The 21,319-nt window shown below is 42.1% G+C and overlaps 1 protein-coding gene across 1 annotated transcript in view; it reads right to left on the bottom strand.

Annotated features, from left to right (window-relative positions):
- poln (polymerase (DNA directed) nu) overlaps positions 1 to 21,319 on the bottom strand; it is a gene marked incomplete at both ends in the record, with an annotated part of 63,652 nt that overhangs the window by 13,716 nt on the left and 28,617 nt on the right. The window contains 3 exons of the mRNA XM_080486733.1: positions 2,826 to 2,937; positions 12,670 to 12,747; positions 16,028 to 16,085. Coding sequence (XP_080342859.1) covers positions 2,826 to 2,937; positions 12,670 to 12,747; positions 16,028 to 16,085 — 248 coding nt within the window. The remainder of the gene's footprint in view (positions 1 to 2,825; positions 2,938 to 12,669; positions 12,748 to 16,027; positions 16,086 to 21,319) is intronic.

Here is a 21,319-nt window from a genome sequence, read left to right as displayed (position 1 = left end):
GGTCAACTGACATTATATATCATTATCGTCTCCGACTGTTAAGGAGTGTGAATAGATGGTGATATAATGATACTAACCTCTACTCTACGGTAGGGAAAGTGTGAGATGTGAGGCTGAAACTCAGAGGAGGGTTTCTGCGAGGGAGAGAAAGTCAAAATGAGACTGGAAAGGCAGACAGTTACGTAATGTGACTTTAAGTCTGCTACAGTGGTGGGGAATCAGGCAGTGTGTGTGTGTGTGGTGGGGGGGGGGGGGGTCACGTCTGCATGGTGGCACTGGAGGGGGGGGCTGCTACTGCAGATCACTGTTAACTTTATTGTCTTCATGTTTTGCTTGTGTCTTATTCTTAGAATCTGAGTAAATAAAAACAAACTACGACACTTCTGCTTTAAAGTTCTGTGTTTTTTCATCTTTGGGTTGGAAAAGATTCTCTTATAATGTATACTGTTAGTTACTAAGTTTTCTCATATGATGTCTGATATGTTCAATTTAAAGATCTAATAAATATATAATCACGATTAATACAAGTAAGAATAGACACATTGGGGACATGTTGCTAAAAGACATTTTCACGTTGTATTATAAGACGGAATGAGGATTTTCTAGCCCCATCAGAAATGCAGTGAGAAATATATCCAATTTAGTCACATGTTTAGGCTGTAAATCATGAAATTTAGCCATTTTGGTCAGTAACCCAACATTCCTCCTCACTTTAATACAAACACATGATGGAGTTAATTCATTCCCTTGGGTAAACACTGACCCTTGAGATGCCGCCTGGAGTCGAAATTCTAAAATGTGAGGTATTTATGTAAATGATGAATAATCTACAATCGTGTATAGTGAGTTTTAGATGGAGTCTACATCTGACTGAGGGACATTCATCCTGGATTTTCATTGCCCCCTGCTGGATTATTCTACTGGAGTCTAAAGAAGAAAAAAAACAAAACACTGCAGTTTTAAAGGTAAATCCCTGTTTTTGGCTTCTGTTTTTGTTTTGACATTACTTTAAAATAATCTTTGTTGTGCTGCTGTGAGCCAGTTTGCCTCAAGCTTAAAGAACCATGAAGCATTTTCTTACTGGAGGTTTGTGCAATTTAAAGCAAAATGTGACTCGTATTCTAACTAAACAAATATTTAAGGAGGAAGTGAGTTTATGAATTAAAATGAAACCTTCTGGTTGATGTAGAAACACGTAGATTCAGTTCAACAAACACCACAAACTGAAACAACTGAGGAAGTAGAATATTTGTAAATGGCATTGGTTTTGTTAGTTATTATAACATAAACTGCAGGAATCTCATACGTCCCCAGTTTGAGTGAAGATTTGATTGAGAACAAACACTGAGACCCGAGCTGAGAGGTCAGTGACGCCTCAAAGTCATGCTGCCAGCGTGAATCTGGAAAAAATACCCATAATGCAACAGCCATAGGAGAGACATTTCACTGCATCGCTGAACTCAAATGTGTTTGACACCTCTGCCGTAACACAAGCACCCCCCCTAAAAACAAGTACATCCTGAAAATTACACATTTAATGCACTTTGAACAAATTATTTTATAAAATACAAAAGAAAGGGAGTAAAAGCCTGTTTTCATAACGTCACATTCAGTATGACATTAAGACTGATGCTATATATTCACTGATCTGATTCAAAGACAAATGAAGAAAAAAAAACTTTATGAAATATTTCTAATATCTAGTGAGTGTTCATGACTTGCCAGCTATGGTGAAAAACAAAAAACAAACTCTGGAATAATTCTGTTTATGTATAATAAATCACAGAATACATACACCTTTCATTGCATTGAATTATGTAAAATATATATCTTTATTGTATTGTAATTTGTACACGATCTTCATAAGATTTGGACCAAAGATCTATTAGAATCCATTTTAAGGTCAAATATGTATAGTTAACGAACTTAACTACCTTTTATTTATCTCTTAAGTCCTTAAAGCAGATGTGTTACTTTTGGCGATATGGAAGATATTCAGTTGTACATTCTAAAAGGATGGAACCATCATGGCTTAGTGGCTCGTACAGTAGTTTGCATGTTACTCGGCTTTCCTCACACAATCCAAAACGATGGATTTTAGGCTAAATTGTGACTCTGAACTGACTGGAGTTGGACAGCTGGATAAAGTAAATTAGCGGCCATTGTTCTCGTATATCTTCAATGAAAACTCGCCTCAAAACGATCAAAGCTGCAGGTCTGCGTACGGGAGGAGGTTAATCCCAGCAGATTGATTTGGTTAAAGGAGAAGGAGGAAGACTGTAAAGCCTCAATGGGCCTGTAAACGAGGTAATCTGGTTAACTGCGGGCCCGCCGCACCACACCTGACGGAGGCGGATGCTGGGAGTGTGTGGGACTCGCTACATCAAAACAGACAGGACCTGTGTGTGTGTGTGTATGTGTGTTTGCGTGTGTGTGTGTGTACGCAGACACACTCTGGCAGCGGAAGACGAGTAGGGGAAAACACACACTCGCAAATATACTCCAAAAGCGCAACAATGTGGTGACCGGAGCGACCAGCCCAGAGGTGTCCTACCCGTGGAAAAGAGGCAGAATGAGGCAGTCTGCATGGTCGTCATGGCAACAGCATTATTAGTGTTTGAGGCGAGGGAGCCGAGAGGGAGAGAGAAACCCCACCGAGCATCAACACTCACCTTGGCGAGGAGATCAGGAGAGAAGCGCGCGCGCGCGCGTGTGTGTGTGTGTGTGTGTGTGTGTGTGTGTGTGTGTGTGTGTGTGTGTGTGTGTGTGTGTGTGTGTGTGTGTGTGTGTGTGTGTGTGCGTGTGTGTGTTCATGTGTGACGAACCACTGAGAGGCCAGCATGGTGAAGACGTCCGCCTGTGGGCTGGTAAAAATGCGGAGCAGCTCAGGGTCGGCGGAGAGGTGAGCCAACAGACGCAGCTCCACCTGGCAGAAGTCTGACACACACACACACACACACACACACACACACACACACACACACACACACACACACACACACACACACACACACACACACACACACACACACACACACACACACACACACACACACACACACACACACACACACACACCTTTCCATGAGTTCAAAGTACACTAAACTGACATACAGTCATTTCCTGAGGAGTTTTCGCAGCATCCCAAGTATAGAAATCAACACCAGACACCTCCAGTCACATTTACTGGAGAAAATAAAAGCGTAGATGCAAGACATTGAAATTTCCAAAGAGAAAAATTACTTTTTATGATCAACCTGTTTCAATAAAGATAATGCAGCTATAGTCAAATGTTGATTAGTTTGCAAATCAAAGTATTTCTTAACTCATACATCAATAAAGCTCATAAAAAGCAAACTGGATTTAGTTTGTGTGTGTGTGTGTGTGTGTGTGTGTGTGTGTGTGTGTGTGCGTGCGTGCGTGCGTGCACAAGGTAACAAGGTAATCTTTCCCGGTGGCTTTCATTTAGACCTTAGACTAACACCTTGATTATTTTGAGCCACTGTGTCCATGGTGAGGTGTTCAATGTACAAACTTCCTAACCCGCCGTCTTCACTCCAGCTTAGATTCAGACTGCGGACGGCAGTATAGAAACTGTTACACGCTCTACGAAGCTATAAAAGTCTGGCACGTCTATTCAAGCAGGGAGAACAATTTTCTGCTATCAGGCTTGATTATACAGAAGCTCAAAAGAAAAATATTTCTCTCCACAGCAGTGACTAAGAAACACACATTTTATTTTTGTACACCGGGCTACATCCTCGAGCCCTCCATTAGTGCTGCTATTATCATTATCTGTGTCAAATATTACCTCCTTACACTGCAACAAAGTCGTGTGAGTTACAATTAAAGGGTCCAATTTTTCAGTACAGAATGTCCTGTCCCAGACCGAAACCCAACGCTGTTGTCCGTCAGGACACTCGAGCCCGACACACTCAGCACATCTACCGGCCATCACTATTTCATTTAGGTGGAATTAAGCCAATACGTCAGTCTGCAGTGAGTCGGAAACATTTTTAGTGGCCCAACGTGCTAACTACATCGTCTTCAGCATTCCTGCCGTTTCCGTGTAAACGGACATAGTTTTCAAAACGTTGCCGTGTAAACGCGAAACCTTTTCACTTGAAACGCTGTCGTGTAAAAAGGCTCTTCCATTTCTGTCACATTACTGTAATAAATGAGCTAATTCAGACACTTTTATCTATTTATTGTGATAAATGAAATAGTCCATTCATTGCTGCTCTGAGATTTGTTTCCAGATAACAGTGCTCTTTCTCTTGCCCCTAATTTACAACACCATCAGCTGTGGTGTGTTTTTTCGCACTAATGAAGTCAACAATGCCACGCCAATTCTTTCAACGAATAAAATTACAGATTATTTGAGTTTCTTTACTGTTGTCATTTCTATAGACCTCCCCCCCCCCCCCCCCCCCCCCCCCCCCCGCAGTTCACCAGATCGGCCACTAAACTTAATTGTTTGACACAAATTCTCAATTCAATCAAATCCCAGTCTTTCTGTGAACACGTTTGTGCGATGTGACGAAATGTGTAGCTGCTGAACGATCTGGTCATGTAATCGACAGGATTTGAAGCTAATTTGCTGCATCCGCTTCACAGAGAGTAAATCTCAGCAGTAAATCTGGGCTATTAAGGAAAAAACACGCCACTGGAAACTAGATGAACGCCGATATTGGACACCTGATGTGGCGACACATGATTTTAACCTGGGTGGACTAATACATGCACGTAGGGGAGCGGCAGGGAACTTCTGGGGGTCAGGGGGATGCCTTGTACCCAATGAGAATTACTTTATACTTTTGAGAAGAAAAATAAATGGGTTGGGACTTTAATTTATCTGCTGAAAAGGGCTGCTTGTGTAATATTGATGACTATGAAACCTGTTCAGATCTGGAGCATCCTGAGGCCTATTGTGCTTACACTGCTTTTCAAAAACTTCCACTGTTTGTTATTCGCTTCTAATCTCAACACTGCCCCCTCCATGCTACTGGTGGTACTGCAACATTTTGTTATCTTTAAGCTTTCAAGAGACAAAAATATGCATGATTTTTACCAAGACTTTTTCAGAGAAAAACACCTCCAATAAAAAGCCCTCGGAGAGTAAATTATTTCAGAAACTTGCTCAAGGCTTGAACAGAAGCTGGGAGATAACCAGAGGCTATGAATGAGACACAGCGACAGATAGAAAACTCAGCTGTACCGACCAACGGCACGCCACGACAGAAACGTTTCTGCACACAAGCGATACAGACCGACAGACCTCATTGTGGCGAGCGACATACCCTGTACAGACAGGTCTGCAGCTATTCTGTCCCTTTGGCACACCTGTATTGAAACATTTCCCAAGATCTGGTGGTGCACACACACACGTGCACGGCGACGACGGGCCAACACACGTTTATTTGCGCATTGACAAAGCCGCCGGAGTCCATTCCATTACTGCCAATGCACCTGGACACATCTCTCCCTCTGCTCTGCTGCTTCTAAATCAAATTAAAGTCCACCAAATGTGGTGGTGGTGGGGGGTGGTCATGGTGGTGGTGGGGGGGTTGAAATTGAGAGATTTTCACTCAGGATGAAGCAACCAGCTGTAATAGGTTTGTGGTAATGTGGGGAGAGGAAGAGTGATGACAGATGGGAAAGATGGGGAACGCGAGGGCGGGGGTGTCACGCATCGATGTGTTAAAAATAGTTACTGTAGCATCAAGCAGCATTGAGGTAAATTCAGCATTTTAAACAGACTTGGGGTCAAATCAGTTAGTCTCGCTGTAAATGGGAGAAGTTACTAAGTCCCCAGACTATTCAGCTCATAATTCACTGACTGCTTCCCTCGCAGGTTGCATTTGAAGGCTGATGACGTCTGTTATTGTGCGAGTAGGTTGTAATAACTCAACGGGTGTATCTTTTATTGTAGAGGTAGGAAATCTGTCTCTTAATCCAATCATCTAACCGGCACCCGTTATGGTCGCTGGACTACGCTGCACTTCTCTGTATCTTAAAGTTAAAAACTTCAATCGGTGGATTACTTGCAACAAAAAACTACTTTCATGTCTTTATTGTTTGGATCTGAATCCTTAATTCTTTATAAATGCTTTTCTTCAGCGAGGAAAGCTTTTCATTACTGCAGAGTGTTGTGTTGTCTATACGCAGTATTATTTCACTGAGAAGTCGGGTGGAAAACAAGGCTGAGGCCAGAGTTCTGGAAGATTTGGGCTTTCGCTTGGAGTTTTGTCTGAGATTGAACCCCAGTTCAAGGTGCTCTGATCCCTCCGTTAGACAGCACAGCACACTTTTAGGAAAAAAAAAACCCAAAGGTCTGCACAGCTGGTGGCAGAGAGCAGTGTGCTTCAAGGCTGTTGCACTCTGCGCAAGTGACTCAGTGACTCCCAACACTATTGTTGTAATGCATCCCAAAAAACCTTGAGTGACACAACTAAAAACTTCAAATACCTGAACTCCCAACCATTTGCTCAGGCCAGCTGGCTTCCACAGGGAAACAGCATTATACCTCTGGATAAGGGGACAAACATCTGCATAAATGTGACCATTCTAATGCAACATCGCCAACTGGCGCAGGTCCTCAGTCTCACTTGGTATTTGGTTATGTACATTTGAACTAGATTCATGAGAGTAAATATCAATATTGCCTTTTCTGGTAGTGAAGTCATGGCAGCAAGATGATCAGTTCATGAGCCATAAAATAAACAGCAGAAAGTGTCATTTCAGTAGCTTTACCTTGCAGATTACCAGGGAGTTCTCTGAAAAAAAAACAGAAAACCTTCGCAGCATTTTGGTTGCCCGATTGCACGACAGTGGTGCTCAGAGCCACTGAAAACACAATGTTCTGAAAATGGCTTCACAGTGGGACTCTTCGAAAATGCTCCAATTCTGTCTCGGCGGAGGAAAATGCGATATTTTTTGAAAACGCTGGTACGGCGAATGCACACTAGGACCGTAGTAAATGGTTCCTCTGCACATGCGTCTGTCCATACGAATATCCTGTACTCCCATTGTTAATGCTTATAGTGTATTGTTCCCTGTGTGCATGTAGTTTCATCACAAAAACAACCAACAGCACCGACTTGTGGCCCGGCATACTAACTACACTGTTTTCAGTTTTTCTGCTGTTTCCATGAAAACGGACATCGTTTTCAAATAGTTGCCATGTAAATGCAAAATTTTTCAGAAACGAAAAGGCAATAACGATGTGTTTACTCTTGAAATGTTGTCGCGTAAACGGGGCCTGAGATCCAGCCTCTGAATATAGACAACGCTGAATTGATACTCAACTCAGGTTGTACCTGAGCTGTTTCCAACTTCAGGGGCTGCAGCCTTTAAAGGTTACACCTGTCGGCTGATTATATTGGTAGCAGGGCATAAATTTAATGGTTCCATCAAATGCAGTACAAACTGGTCTTCAATCTTCTACAATAAGCCAAATGAGTATTCTCCCGAACAACCAAGTATCTAAAAGGTGCATCTTTCACAGTCTGAAATCGACCAAGAGTCAATTAGCATAAGCCCCACTTGGCTTTCAAATCACTGTCAATCGTTGGTATTGGTATTTACCATCTTATCACTGACGTCACCGTTTGAGGTAACTGGTGTCCCACTTCACGCTGCAACAGTGAGGCTAGAAATTCATCATAGACCCTCTCGTTTTGTTCGCTTTACCCTCCAGACTGCCCAGGATTCAGAAGGCCGGTCCCCAGGCGGCTGAAAAGGCCACGCTCCCCGATAGATGCAGTCCCTGAATTGAGACACAGCTCATTTACTTTTTCACCCAGGGCAGACTGCGCTGGGAAAAAGTTAAAAGCGGCTGGAAGAAGGCAGAGCGGAGCGGTGATGGCGAGGTGAAAGATGAGGGAGAAAAGAGACAACTGGTGCTGGTGGTGCTGAGACGAGCGGGGGAGTTTCTAAAGATATCATCCCATTAATGTTTTATGAGCTCCATCATACTTCCTCCAAGCATGGCTGGCAGCCTCAGGAACATATTGCTGACCAGGACCGGTCTGTGTGTGTGTGTGTGTGTGTGTGTGTGTGTGTGTGTGTGTGTGTGTGTGTGTGTGTGTGTGTGTGTGTGTGTGTGTGTGTGAACGAGAGGGGAAAACTGGGCCGTGATGAGGAAATATGCAGGATGTAAAGGAGAGAAATGGTTTACACTAAATACATCTTTGACCTTAAGTGAGCGCCGTGTGAGCTCTCCAAGGTCTGCCTCTTAACGGAGACCGCCTCTGTGATAAAAGCGCCACAATCAGGAATCCTTGTATCGACCCATACAAGAATAACTCTGCCCTACAGTAAGCCTCTCTATATACTGACTCCTGAAACTGGATCTGTTAAATAAAATCCATACGAAAACACTGAGAACTTAGAGAATATATATAGACGCTGGAGCACATTGCATTACCGAACATGTCAGCTATTAATTAACTGAATACTGACTTATGTCTGATTGCAATTAGATTGCGTGAACATGAACTTGTTTTTCAGGTAAACAAATATTTTGGAATATATTTGAAAAGTGAACTACTTCAATCGTCCCCCTGTGGCTACCTGCTGTGTAGCTTAATGTCTATATTTTCATACTCCATAAGGAGAAAAGACAAAATCTTCTATCTTTATATACTACGTAGCTTTTTAAAGTCATTTATGGCGAAATGTCAGACTTACAAATAGTTTTAACATAATAAAATATCCTTGGTAATAAGTGTTATTTTCCCGACTATAAGTCGCACTTGTTTTAGTTGTTTGGTTTGTGATGCAATTTATACTAAGAAGTGACTTGTATATCAAAATAGACCATCTGTGACCACTAGATGTCACTGTATGTCGACAGAATGCTGCTACAGTACCACAGGGGGAAAACAAACAAACAAACAAACAAACAAACCCTTTAACACTGTATTCGACTGTCAGAGGAACAGGATTTAAAGTAAAAATAGAAAACAGAAAGAAAGCACCAGAATTGTGATTATCTTCAAAAGATTTAAATAATTAAAATATTTTTCAATATTGAAAATCTCCTTTAGGCTGCTCATCTAAAGTCATTACAAATAATTGGGTAAAAAAATGGTGAATTCTGCAAGAATTTTATTACATTTTATTTCAGCTTCACCATCTTCTTTCATCTTTTTATTGTGATTTAATTTCATATTATTTTATCTTACTTCTTTGAGCTGTTTTCGGGGGTTATATAAATGTTGATTGATTAAAAAAAAATGAATTTAACGTCTATATATTGTTTTGTTTTTGGTTCATTGTATATTTTTGGTCAAATCCAGGCCCCTCTTACATTGACAATGTGGGAGTCTGTTCACACGACAACAGCGCTCAAGGCCACTGAAAACCAGACTTTTTGAAAACGGCTCCTCAGGGGGAACTTTTCAAAAACGCTTGGACTCCCTGGAAACGAGGTCAAACACGACGCAACTGCTGCAGTAAACAGTTCTATGCCCATGAGCGACTTGATAAACAATAACAACACTGGCAGCTTCTACAGCGTCATGACTCACAGTTCATATTCTGTCTTTTAATACATTTTTTTAATAACCGACTGAATGTTATAGCAGCATTAGTAATTTGCCAGTCAAAAGTTGTAATAGACTCAATGCGAAAAATGTCTTTTATGAAAACGCTTCATTGCACTGACAGCATTAAAGCTCTATGAAGAAATGAATGTGTATTAACTGAAACTGCAGCTAGAAAAACAATAAATATGCGAGTGCGAGCCTCCAGTGGTCTCTTAGACGGCGCAGAAGAAATATTGAGGGGACTAAGCCATGTCTCATATCTTTTTAATGCCACCATCCCCACAGTAATGTGAACAGCCCTCAGAGATGCTCCGCGGTACACTACAGCTCAGAGTATGAAGGTTATGGATGAAAGCTTAAGAGCTCAGCTCCAACCTGCACACTCAGAATATGAAATGTCCCTTGTGAGCTGTGGTTGGTGCAGAGAGGCTTCCAAGAAGGATGAATCGACCAACACGCAGGCCGGCCACGTCCATGGGCTATGTGCTGGACTGGATAGTGAGAGTTCAGAGAGCATCGGGGGAGAAATGTACCGATCTTAATCCCAGGAGGATCAGAGGAAGAAATAACAAAATTCCAGGTGTAGGAGTTATTCCCAGTGTCAGAAATCCTGAGTTAAAGTGTGAGCCGACTCCAGGATTATTAGATATCAGGGATTGAGGGGAGGAGGAGGAAAAAAAAAAAAAAAAGGACTCCTCCTTTTCTCCAAAATAAGCGCTGTCACAATGACAGAGGACGTTACGCAACTGCTCTTAACATTTTACTTTACCTTCAACTTTAAATTACATCATCCAGCTTTGATGGTGAAACCGTTTGAAAAGCTACATAATGTATTTCAAGTAGTTCTTGTTATTGCAACGAAGGGAGGGGGAAAAAAAAAAAACTGCATTAAAACCCCCACTGCATATCAAACCACTGTATTTGGTGATTTCTTCCAAATGACAATCACATGAGACAGGAAACAACAGTTGAGCCACTCGTTGAAAGTATCGCTGCTCGTGTAAATAATAATAAAACGCGACAATTGTGCTTCAAACTTCTCATATATTGAGAAGAACACTGAAAAGTGCGTCTTACTTCCAGTGTTGTTAAACTGATAGGAGTATATGATGAAATGTGTCATGGTTATTCACAGCAGCCATAAAACAAGTGACATGTCGGGGTATTTCTAGCACGTAACATTAAATTGGAGTGTAGTAGAGCTGAATGTGAGATGAGCAAAGAGAAATTTCACACTTAGTCTCATTGAAACATTAGCAGTTTTCAGCAGTGTCACTCTATTTCCACCATATATTAAAAAAAAAAAAGACCCATAATGGTGTTTCGTTGCATTTTGAGTGTTCGTTTACACAACAACAGTGCAAGGAGCCCACTGAAAACGCAACTTTTTGAAAACGCTTTGTTTCTTAAACAAAAATAACTTGAGTTAAAAAACCTCGTATGCAATATGTTTTCCTATTTGAACATGTCGGATGTGAAGAGTTTAGGACAGCAGCACTGCAGTAGTACATGTCTTCTCCACTACACTCCGGGAGATGCAGCAGAAACGAGTCGGACTGAATGTTTTTTTTTTTTACGAGGGATGACGTGGGACTTAAGCCTGCCTTTGTTCTCGTTTTTGGCTGGCTTCTCTCTCTCTCTCTCTCTCTCCTTCTCTCTCTCTCTCTCTCTGCAGCTCCCACACACCAGCAGACATCTCCCAACAGAAAATACATACCCCGGCTGACAATCACAAAAATAAACAGACACACACAGGTTAGTTTGGGACTGGGACGATTTTCAAAATGTACCATAAAGAATGTTTTGTGTTATCTTTGGCCAAATGGGCTTGATAGTGGAACATTTCTGGCAGAGACGATGAGTTCGGCTCTAAATAAAAGTTTCTAAAAAAAAAAAAAAACATCTGCCACAAAAGCTCCTCTCTCACTGGGCTGCGAAAAAGTGACAGAATTCAAGTTTTCAAAAATAACCTGAACCATTTTCCGGAGTTCTGGGGCTCACAAACAATGTCACTTGGGTTATATGTCTGGTAAAAATAGACGTCTCAAATCTGCCGTGAACTCTTTCTAATTTACTTTCTGCAATCTAGATAGTGTGAGAAACGATTACTGGACTGTGGAGAGACTCGCTTTGCTGTCGATAACATTAAACTTTTAATAAAGTTTATTTCGAAAACTGTAAAAATGTATCACAACTCATGGAAGAGTGTTTTCAATTTTGGCCTGGAGAGGGTTACTGGAGTGACGGTCGGGTAGATGTTTTCCCAGCATGCTTTTTTGTGAAAAATCTGACAAGCAAAACATAATAAGTTGAGGTCATAACTGTTGTATATTTTACGAAAAGACAAATTTTTTTTAACTGAATGTAATTGAATGTTCTTCAAAAGTTCTGGGGCTTTATGCACAGACGCATTTGACTTTTCACAGTAAGGCCTTCAAGAAAACTTTCTACATCCCTTTTAATTACCCTTCAATTTCTAAATATTACAACTTACTATGAGGTAAAGTATCCACAGCGTGTGAGTTTTGAGTTAATCTATCAAACGATCCACACACTGGAGTTGGAAGCACTGTGTTTGATTTTAAGACACATTTATTTGACTTTTTTTTTTTTTTTTTTCTTTTTTAATGGGATGGTTCAGCCTGGCGTCCGCGTCCATGTGTTTGTGGGTGTGTTTGAGTGGGCAAGTGTCCGCTCGCGGGTGTGTGTGTGTGTCATTGTTTGTATCTGGAGGATCCTGGCTCCCGTCCTGCTGCTGGCCCCCTGCTGACCCTGGCTTATCTGTCCGGTTATGTAAGAGCACAGCACTGTGACAGGCCCTGCAGACAGCCTCCTTTGCACTTACAAAGCCCTCCCAGACTGACAGAGTCACAGCTCTGCCCTGGTGAACCAGCCTGAGATGCCGACTGGTGGCATGTCACCCTTTGTATAGGGAGGGATTACAAACTGGGACAGAAGAATGTGTCACAAGTCACATCTTCATGTGCCAGAAGTTAAAATCTGACAAGGTCACGAGGTTGAATTAGTCCAGTAGAACAAATCATGGCAACAATCACTGTATTTATGTAAAGAATCTAAATGAACAGAACAAAAACATACAAGATAAATCTCATCCTACCTGCAGCCAGGAAGCTCCAGCCCTCCGGAGGGATGAACATGGACCGAGGATGAATCGTCACCACCTCTGCTTCCTTTCCTGTGGGGACCAAACACAGAGCCCTGAGGAACACCATCATTATTTCATTACAGAGCGTAAATAATCTGCATCTATTGGAACGGAATAATTTTTAACGTGATTATAAAGATCTTTAATTGCATATAAATACTAATATAACTCTCTGGTCTTGTCATACTTGTGAGTTCAGTGCTTCTCCACTTAAATAACAAAGTCATAGTAGCAGAAGATCACCTCAATGTAAATGCATATCTAAAGATGTCATGCTCTTCTCAATGCTGTTGGTCGGAATGCTGATTACAGGCTGCAGTAGATAGAATTTCAATTAGAATGACCTTCCTTAATTAGACATTATCGTGTTTAACATATGGACGTCTTTCACAGCACAAATCTATTGATCTGTGATTCAGCTCTAATATCCTGTGACAACGGAGGAGAGGCTCAGAGTGAACGGGGGCCACTCTTCAGCTGGTGTGTCGGAGCAGCAACACTTAAATCGGGTTAATGAGGGGTTTCATTACGGGGCCCCAACACCCCGTTTGGAAGAAAATCAGAATCCAATCACTGCAGGTCTGTCAGGGCGCTCTCCGCCGGGCTGCTGCTGCTGCTGCTGCACTGAAGTGCTGACCTCAGTGCAGCGGAGATGACGGGGGTCTGTAACAGCCATCACATTGTGCCGACCATCAGAGAACCACGTCAGCATGAAGAAAATGCCACGAGAGCAGCACATACATGCTGACGGTGGAAATGTGCACGCGCCGCACACAAACAGGGACGCGGCAATCAGTTGTGATTAGTGTCTCCATCTCTCACCTCAAGACACAAACTGATAACAGTTAGTGGGATGGGGGAGAGAGAGAGAGAGAGAGAGAGAGAGAGAGAGAGAGAGAGAGAGAGAGAGAGAGAGAGAGAGAGAGAGAGAGAGAGAGAGAGATAACGAGAGTGATGGAAAGTAAGTCAGGATGATTCCAGGGATGTAGCCTGCAGGGGTTGAGGAGAATCTGATGACAGGGGGCTCTGGGAAACTGAGCGAGGGAAGAAAAAGACATGCTGAAGTCAGCGCCGCCAGACAGCGAAGGAAAGAAAGAAGAAAAGACTACAGGGCAGACTTTGAGCTGGAAAAGCTGTGGCTCGGCTGGAGGTGACTGACGGTGGACGAGTGGTCACGCCAACAGATGCACGATGAGTTGTTTAGATCTTTTATTCATCAGCAAATGAGGACATTTGGTTTTTGTCCTGTTTTTAAGGACAAACTACCAGATGGTTGATTGTGTTAAGATGGAAAACAAAAGTATACAGGAAATGAGCTTCAGCGGTCTGACAGCGATTTACATGGTCTCACACACACACACACACACACACACACACACACACACACACACACACACACACACACACACACACACACACACACACACACACACACACACACACACACACACTCTCTCTCTGGCGATGGCGGCTGTGTATGACGTTTGACCTCAGTTTGGAGGAATTTTGTCCAAAAGAAACTTTGCTAGAAAGGTCGAGATGAACAGTTCTGTTCCAACAAAACACGGGATTAGAAGAAAGACCACTCAACCAACTGGACTCAGCCTTAATTCTTAACAGTTTCCTAAAGACAATCATCAAATCAGCCTACTGGCGGCTGCAAAACATTCCAAGAATGGAAGGATTTCTATCTGAAGACGATGCGGAAACACACATGGTGGACTTTTCTAATGTCTTCGCAGGTTTGAGTAAAGAAATATCCAGCTTGTGTGGAGTCCTGACCACCATAACGGGAGAGGAGCAATATAATCAAATAACGTTTTATTGTTCCTTTTCTTGTAAACATTCTTGTGCAGTCTGTTGACTCGGAGCAGTGCCAGAGAAATGAACTGGCCTCGTCTTTAATCAGGAGCCGTGAGGCCAAACGACAGTCACAATCACTCGGCGCCATGACGGGGTGAAGTGAGTGTTGGACGGTACTGCTGAGCCGGATGAACAGTGAGGATCTCCGTCCTGAAACGGATTTATTGTATCTTGGCTCAAACGGACTTGTTGGCCCGGGTACATGTGTCCTGACATGTTGTGTAATTCTTAAAGAGTTTCCCGTCCACATTTGAGTCAGACTGTCAATCGTGCATTTCTGTTGCATTATAATTGGCGTGGCGACACATAGCAACCATTCCACAAATATGAGGAGTCATACTGGGCTTTCTCAGATGACTGAGGTAATTAAAACCTTCTTCCAAAGGAAAGCAGACGACAAGAGGACTCGGGGGATGAGAAAGAAATAGAGAGCTGGAAAAATAAGCAGAAGATCTCATATTGCCAAGCTGATGCTTGTGTCCATATGGGCAATGTTCTCCCCGAGCTGTCCACAGCAGAGGCACGGTTTACACGAGAGTAAACAGAGGATCCGGCGCGTGGAGCTCGTAAGCTGCATGCCATGTGCTTTATATTGTACCGGGAGGCCGTTACGCACAGCTGGTAATTTCCTTAGATGTTTCCCGCGCAGGGAAGATGTGTTTTTCACCGGGGGAACGGTGGGAATAATAATTAGTTTGTGTTCTCGCTCTGGATTGTCTTCTGTCTTAATCAATTTATATAATCTGAAATCCCAAAATGTAGTTTTGTTTAGATGGGCAAAGCCATGTGGTCACAATGTTGTGGCTGACTGCTGTCAATTTGATATATTGCGTAGTGTTGGTAAAACTGATGTAATACTCTGCAGTTTTGGTTTTTAATGTCGTCATGATGTGAAGTTGGAAGAACGGAAGCAGGAGGTCAGTGAGGAGGAGAACCAGCGGCAAACAGACACTTTTACACTTTTTAGTGAGCAGAGCTTTAATTCTGCACTTTCATCATCCTCATAAAACCTTTTAATTTGCTCCGCGCTCATTAGTTTGTTTACTCTCTCTTCCTCCGCCACAACAGGCACACACACACACACACACACACACACACACACACACACACACACACACACACACACACACACACACACACACACACACACACACACACACACACACACACACACACACACACACACACACACACACACACACACACACACAAAACGATCCATAAAAAAACACACAGATACACATAGAGACACAGAAAAACACAACCACAGAGGAACACAAACACACACTCGTTTGCGAATGTGCACACACAGAGTACTTCTTTAACCTGTTGATGTGGTGTTTACCGTGTGTGTGTGTGTGTGTGTGTGTGTGTGTGTGTGTGTGTGTGTGTGTGTGTGTGTGTGTGTGTGTGTGTGTGTGTGTGTGTGTGTGTGTGTGTGTCTCACCTTGGACGTGTTGCTTCTTGGTGATCTGAACCGGCTGCCGTGGCAACGCCTGGAAGTTCTAGTTGGGGAGAAGAAGCCGACAGTGAGGCAAACGCCCTGAAGCCATGCGTCCCTCCCGTGAGGAGGAGATATTTTCCACAGTGTTTTGTAGCAATAAATTAAAAACCTTTTATAAATGAGTCCAGCCGGCACTCTTCAGAAGTGTGAAAGGTCAGAAGTGTGTTCGTGCAGAGACCCTCAGCGTGCTGCTTTGAAGCTGTAATGAAGGAAGTGAGCAGCGGCGCGGCCCTGACCTTCACCTGGATCAACCGTTTTGTCTGAATAAAAGAGGATTTTTTTCCCTGAAAATAGTTGGATTGTGTTTTATTACGGGTCTAATATTCAACCTCTGGTGTGATGCAGCGTCCTGCATCACAGAGCGAAGGTCTAAGAGACAAGAGGAGCACTGATGAGGAGACTGAGGACTGTGTATTAAACTGTACACAACAGGAAACACTCTATCAAAATAATGTCATTACTGTCTTTATAAATAGAAGAGTTCTACTGCAAAAAACTTTTTATACGGGGTATACAGTAAATGCAAGTTTGCCAAAACTTCACATTTGTCCTGCTTTTTTTTTTTTTTTTCTTCAGTAGTGCTCGGTAGTTTTTGAAACAAATTTCCTGTTTGTCAAATCTTAAGAAATTGTGTATTTGCTGTTTAATACAACTGTTTTGTATACAAGACACTCATTCTACAGTTATATCTGAAGACAGATTATCAAAGAAAGATTCATTATTTAATGCATTATCATCTCTTCCCCTTCAGCTGCGATCAGGTGACTCCTGTGGTACTTTTATGAAGCAGTTAAAAACATTTTTATTCAGGCAGGCCTTTGACCTGCAGCTGCTCATTTTTACTTTTTTGTGTAACTATTTATTTTTTTCTGATCTTATCTCGGTTTTATTTTTTCAGTTTTTAGTGCTGTGAAGCATCTTGTGACTCATGTCTGTGAAAGGTGCTGTATAAATACATTTTTATTCTATTCTATTCTATTCTAGAGCTATCTCTACATTCATAACATATAAACTAAATGAAAAGTTTGGAAGATTTAGTTTTTGTATTATTCTAATTGTGTTAATTATGACTTCTGGTTAGAGAAGAAACTAAAATATTTTGAATGACTGTATTTTGACCTATCATGGCTGATAAGTGATATTAACATCGAATGAAACACAAAAAACTCTAAATATTTCAGTTTAAACTTAATGTACCTAAAATGTAAGAATGTTTCCCATTGTATTCAAATTGTTTGAGATTCACCTGTAAAGAAAATAAAACGAAATTGATATTTATATGGCGACTTGATCATTTGAACTAGTTTCAGGGTCTAAACTTGGTGTGTCAAACATAAGGGTTGTGGGCTCCTTGTCGTCTCTAAATACAGAAAAAAAAAAAAAAAAAAAACCACCACCTGTAATCTTTTAATGAAAGTAACTGATTACTAATATGTCAACTGGGGTGGAAATAACATCACAGAGACTCAGGCCCTGTTTCCATGAAAAGGCTTTCAAGTGAAACTAGAAAAGAGAGGTTTCATTACAAGAAATAACAGCAGCACCCACTAGTGGCCTGGCATGAAGAACATAATTTCTGCCTTTATAATGCTGGTGTGTAAATGTGAAACTTTTCTGAAACAAAAACAAAAAAACGACGACTTTTCACTGGAAATGTGGTGTAAAACCACATTATTGCTCGATGCATAAATCGAGGATTTCAGACTATTTCACCTTGAATAAATAAGAAACGTTTATTATCTTGGCAGCATGTAAAAGTGGAAGAAAAAAAAAAACCTTCCTTTATTTACAAATGACCGTTCTTGTTTTAATGAACAAACTCTTGACAATTCACCCCTGCTTCCCCTTCCCCTTCCACGACCAGCATGTAGGTGCTTTATCTGGCTGGCTGCTCGGCTTGACTGAGATTAGGAATAACAAAAAGCCGCTCCGAGACTCCGGGACCATGGCGCTTTCAAGTTTTTTAGTCGCACATTTGAAAATAGGCTCAGCCTGATGCTGGCTGTGCTCTCAGGCCACCCGGCATCGACCCACTGAGTAATCTAAGACCTGGCTGATATAGACACACACAATTACAGGCATGCAGGATTTCTACTCTTTGCCCGAAGGAGCAAAAAAGGAAAAGCGATAAGGCTTGTCAGCCCCCCCCCCCCTCCCCCCCGACAAACACACACACACACACACGCACGCACACACATGCACAGACATGCATGAAGTTTGATGGGGATTAGAAGAAAGCAGGTTGAGACTCAGCAGTTCCATTTTAATCCCCGTTAATCCCACTGTATCCAGCCTTTGAAACACACACAACTACCCTAATTGTGTGTGTGTGTGTGTGTGTGTCTGTGTGTGTGAGAAGGATACTAGAATGGTGAAAAGGTTATTATCAAGGACGTCCAGGACACATTAATTGGTGCACACGGAGACGCACAAAGATATACACACAAGGTTAATAAAACAGGGCACATACACACATACCTACACACACACTTTAACTGTGTTTCCCATCATGGTCCGGACGATCACATGCATGGTTTGACCCTGCAGCCGGCATGCACGGGGTAGTTGTGTGTGCAAAAGCAACTCTCTGCCTCTATGACTAATTTATTATTTATTTGAGGGAGAGAGGGGAGGTCTGGAGGGAGGTGTGTGTGTGTGTGTGTGTGTGTGTGTGTGTGTGTGTGCATGTAGGACCAGGACTGCAGTGGCAGGGTGTGGACAGTGGAAAGAATACATTAGAGGCCAGGCACCAGTGATAAGCAGAGCTTCACCGCACACACAGCAACGCACCGCCCCGACAAGCTTACAAGCCGTACATGGGATACGTGACCCGGAGTGCGTATCCGGGGCGGAGTGATCGAGGGACAGGGTGCAAGTAATTAGAGCTGTGTGTGTGTGTGTGTGTGTGTGTGTGTGTGTGTGTGTGTGTGTGTGTGTGTGTGTGTGTGTGTGTGTGTGTGTGTGTGTGTGTGTGTGTGTGTGTGTGTGTGTGTGTGTGTGTGTGTGTGAGATGTGACAGGTAATTCAGTGTGTCAGATGTGAATGCTCAGCGTTCCCAACAGGCAGTGTTGCAGTGACGGCAGCATAAATCAATACAAATACACACACACACACACACACACACACACACACACACACACACACACACACACACACACACACACACACACACACACACACACACACACACACACACACACACACACACACACACAAAGGACACAAAGCAGAGAAAATTGCCTGACACGCTGTCAGGAAGCTACATGCTCAGTTTTCCACGGTACGCGCAAGTATTTTCTTCTTGTAGTGTGTATGCACGCACGCACGCACGCACGCACGCACGCACGTCCATAAACACATTTTAAAACACTTCAATAGATTTAAACTCAAACGATCAGCTTTATGTGCAATTTAATGTAGATTCTGTTCCTCTTATTCTCATATCATTTGACTATTAATGAGCAGACTTCGGTCTTACTCTGTAGTTTTCTTCTCAATGCAGGTGCTTAGAACCAAGATGCAGGATAATAAGGCTACAAAAACTCTCTGAAATCTCTTATTTAAAGGTGTTCTGTGTTTTCAGGTTAACGTAACGGTGGGATTCCCATCATCTGCACCAGTTCCTACCAAATCATCTTTGTAAGGTACCAAACATTAAACAGCAGCACAGCTGTTCCTTCACCGTGGTGTGTGTGTTATTAGCTCATTTCATTTATAAGCAGCAGATAAAAGTTTATTTCAAGTGTGGAATTGAGACTCTGGAGCTCTGGATATGAGGTCCAACATGCTCTCACTATGAGCTGACAAAACATTCATCAGGCAGAAAAAGCCAAACAGAGCTGGAGACGAGCGTGATAGATGATAGAGGAATAAAATCTTTGGCCAAGTAAAGGCCTTCAACAACAGTTAGCAGATTGAGGAGTCCCTCCAGGAAGCCGGCAGTGTGTGACCCCTGAACTAAAATGTGTTTGACATTCCTCATATTAACAGATGAAGGGAACTGCTTAAGATCCAAAGCTTTCACAAACATCTTTTGTTGTGGTGAATAAAGAGAAATTATGAAAGTCCAATGCCCAAATATTGATGAGCCACCAACAATTAATGCGCACACAACATAAAAATGCAACCCTACACACTGAGCTCAAACACAATAAAGATGATTTAACAGGTTCAGGTCAATGTAAAAGCCCTGCAGTGACACTTGAGTCACACATTCAGATTCACTGCTCGGATATGAAACGCATCTTAGAAGACTGAGGAGGATCGGTGACGTAAAGGAAAGGAGAAACTAAAGGGAATGAAAGCGGTGGCAAGGCCAGGAAAGCAGGTGAAGAACGATCAAGAGATTAAAGACAAAGATGAACAGAAAGAGAATCAAAGAGCAGCGTGTAGGCAGACAATCAATTCGTGTTTCACTGCAGCCTTAAAAAGAGAGAGAAACAAACGTGTGAGTGTAAATCACCAAGTGGGAGTTTTACAGCTGTCCTGAGCCAGTGAAATTAATTAGTGGGTGGCAATTTTATTACACACTGACCGATGAAATGTTGCTCAGTAATCTGTCATACTGTGGCGAGTCCATGTATGGTGACACCTACTGGACAGTCGCATTCACTGCAGCCTCCCGATACTGATAAAGCATGAAAAACGAGTGAGTGCTGAATAGAAAAGCAAAGCAAAGCAAAGCAAAGCAAAGCAAAGAAAAGAAAAGAAAAGAAAAGAAAAGAAAAGAAAAGAAAAGAAAAGAAAAGAAAAGAAAAGAAAAGAAAAGAAAAGAAAAGAAAAGAAAATATATTTTTTAAAATAAAATAAAATAAAATAAAATAAAATAAAATAAAATAAAAATAGGAATTTTATTTTTTTTTATCTCAGGAGCAGATTTTTGAATTCTGGCATGCAAAATGTACAGGACTGCCTAGAAATGAGATTTCTACACTAAATAAGACATATTTACCAATTTAGTTTAGGATGGATGGATGGTTGATGGAAGATGGATGGAAGGACAGTTGGACAAATGGATGGATGGAGTGTTGTGGCAAATAAGTGCAACACACACGCGTCTCTGTGTGTGTGATCTGACTCATTATCACTCTGACTGTGTCACTTGGGACAGAGACCAGTTCATTAACGGACACGGCAGGAGTCAAACCGAGTGTGTCTGGTAAGACTCCAAATAAATACACTCTCATACATCATACATAGATCCAATCCCAACATGGATAAAACAGAACATTAAAC

This window comes from Lipophrys pholis (assembly GCF_963383615.2).
Source record: "Lipophrys pholis genome assembly, chromosome: 18".
Classification (NCBI taxonomy): Eukaryota; Metazoa; Chordata; class Actinopteri; order Blenniiformes; family Blenniidae; genus Lipophrys; species Lipophrys pholis.
This window is presented reverse-complemented; position numbering and strand designations above follow the sequence as displayed.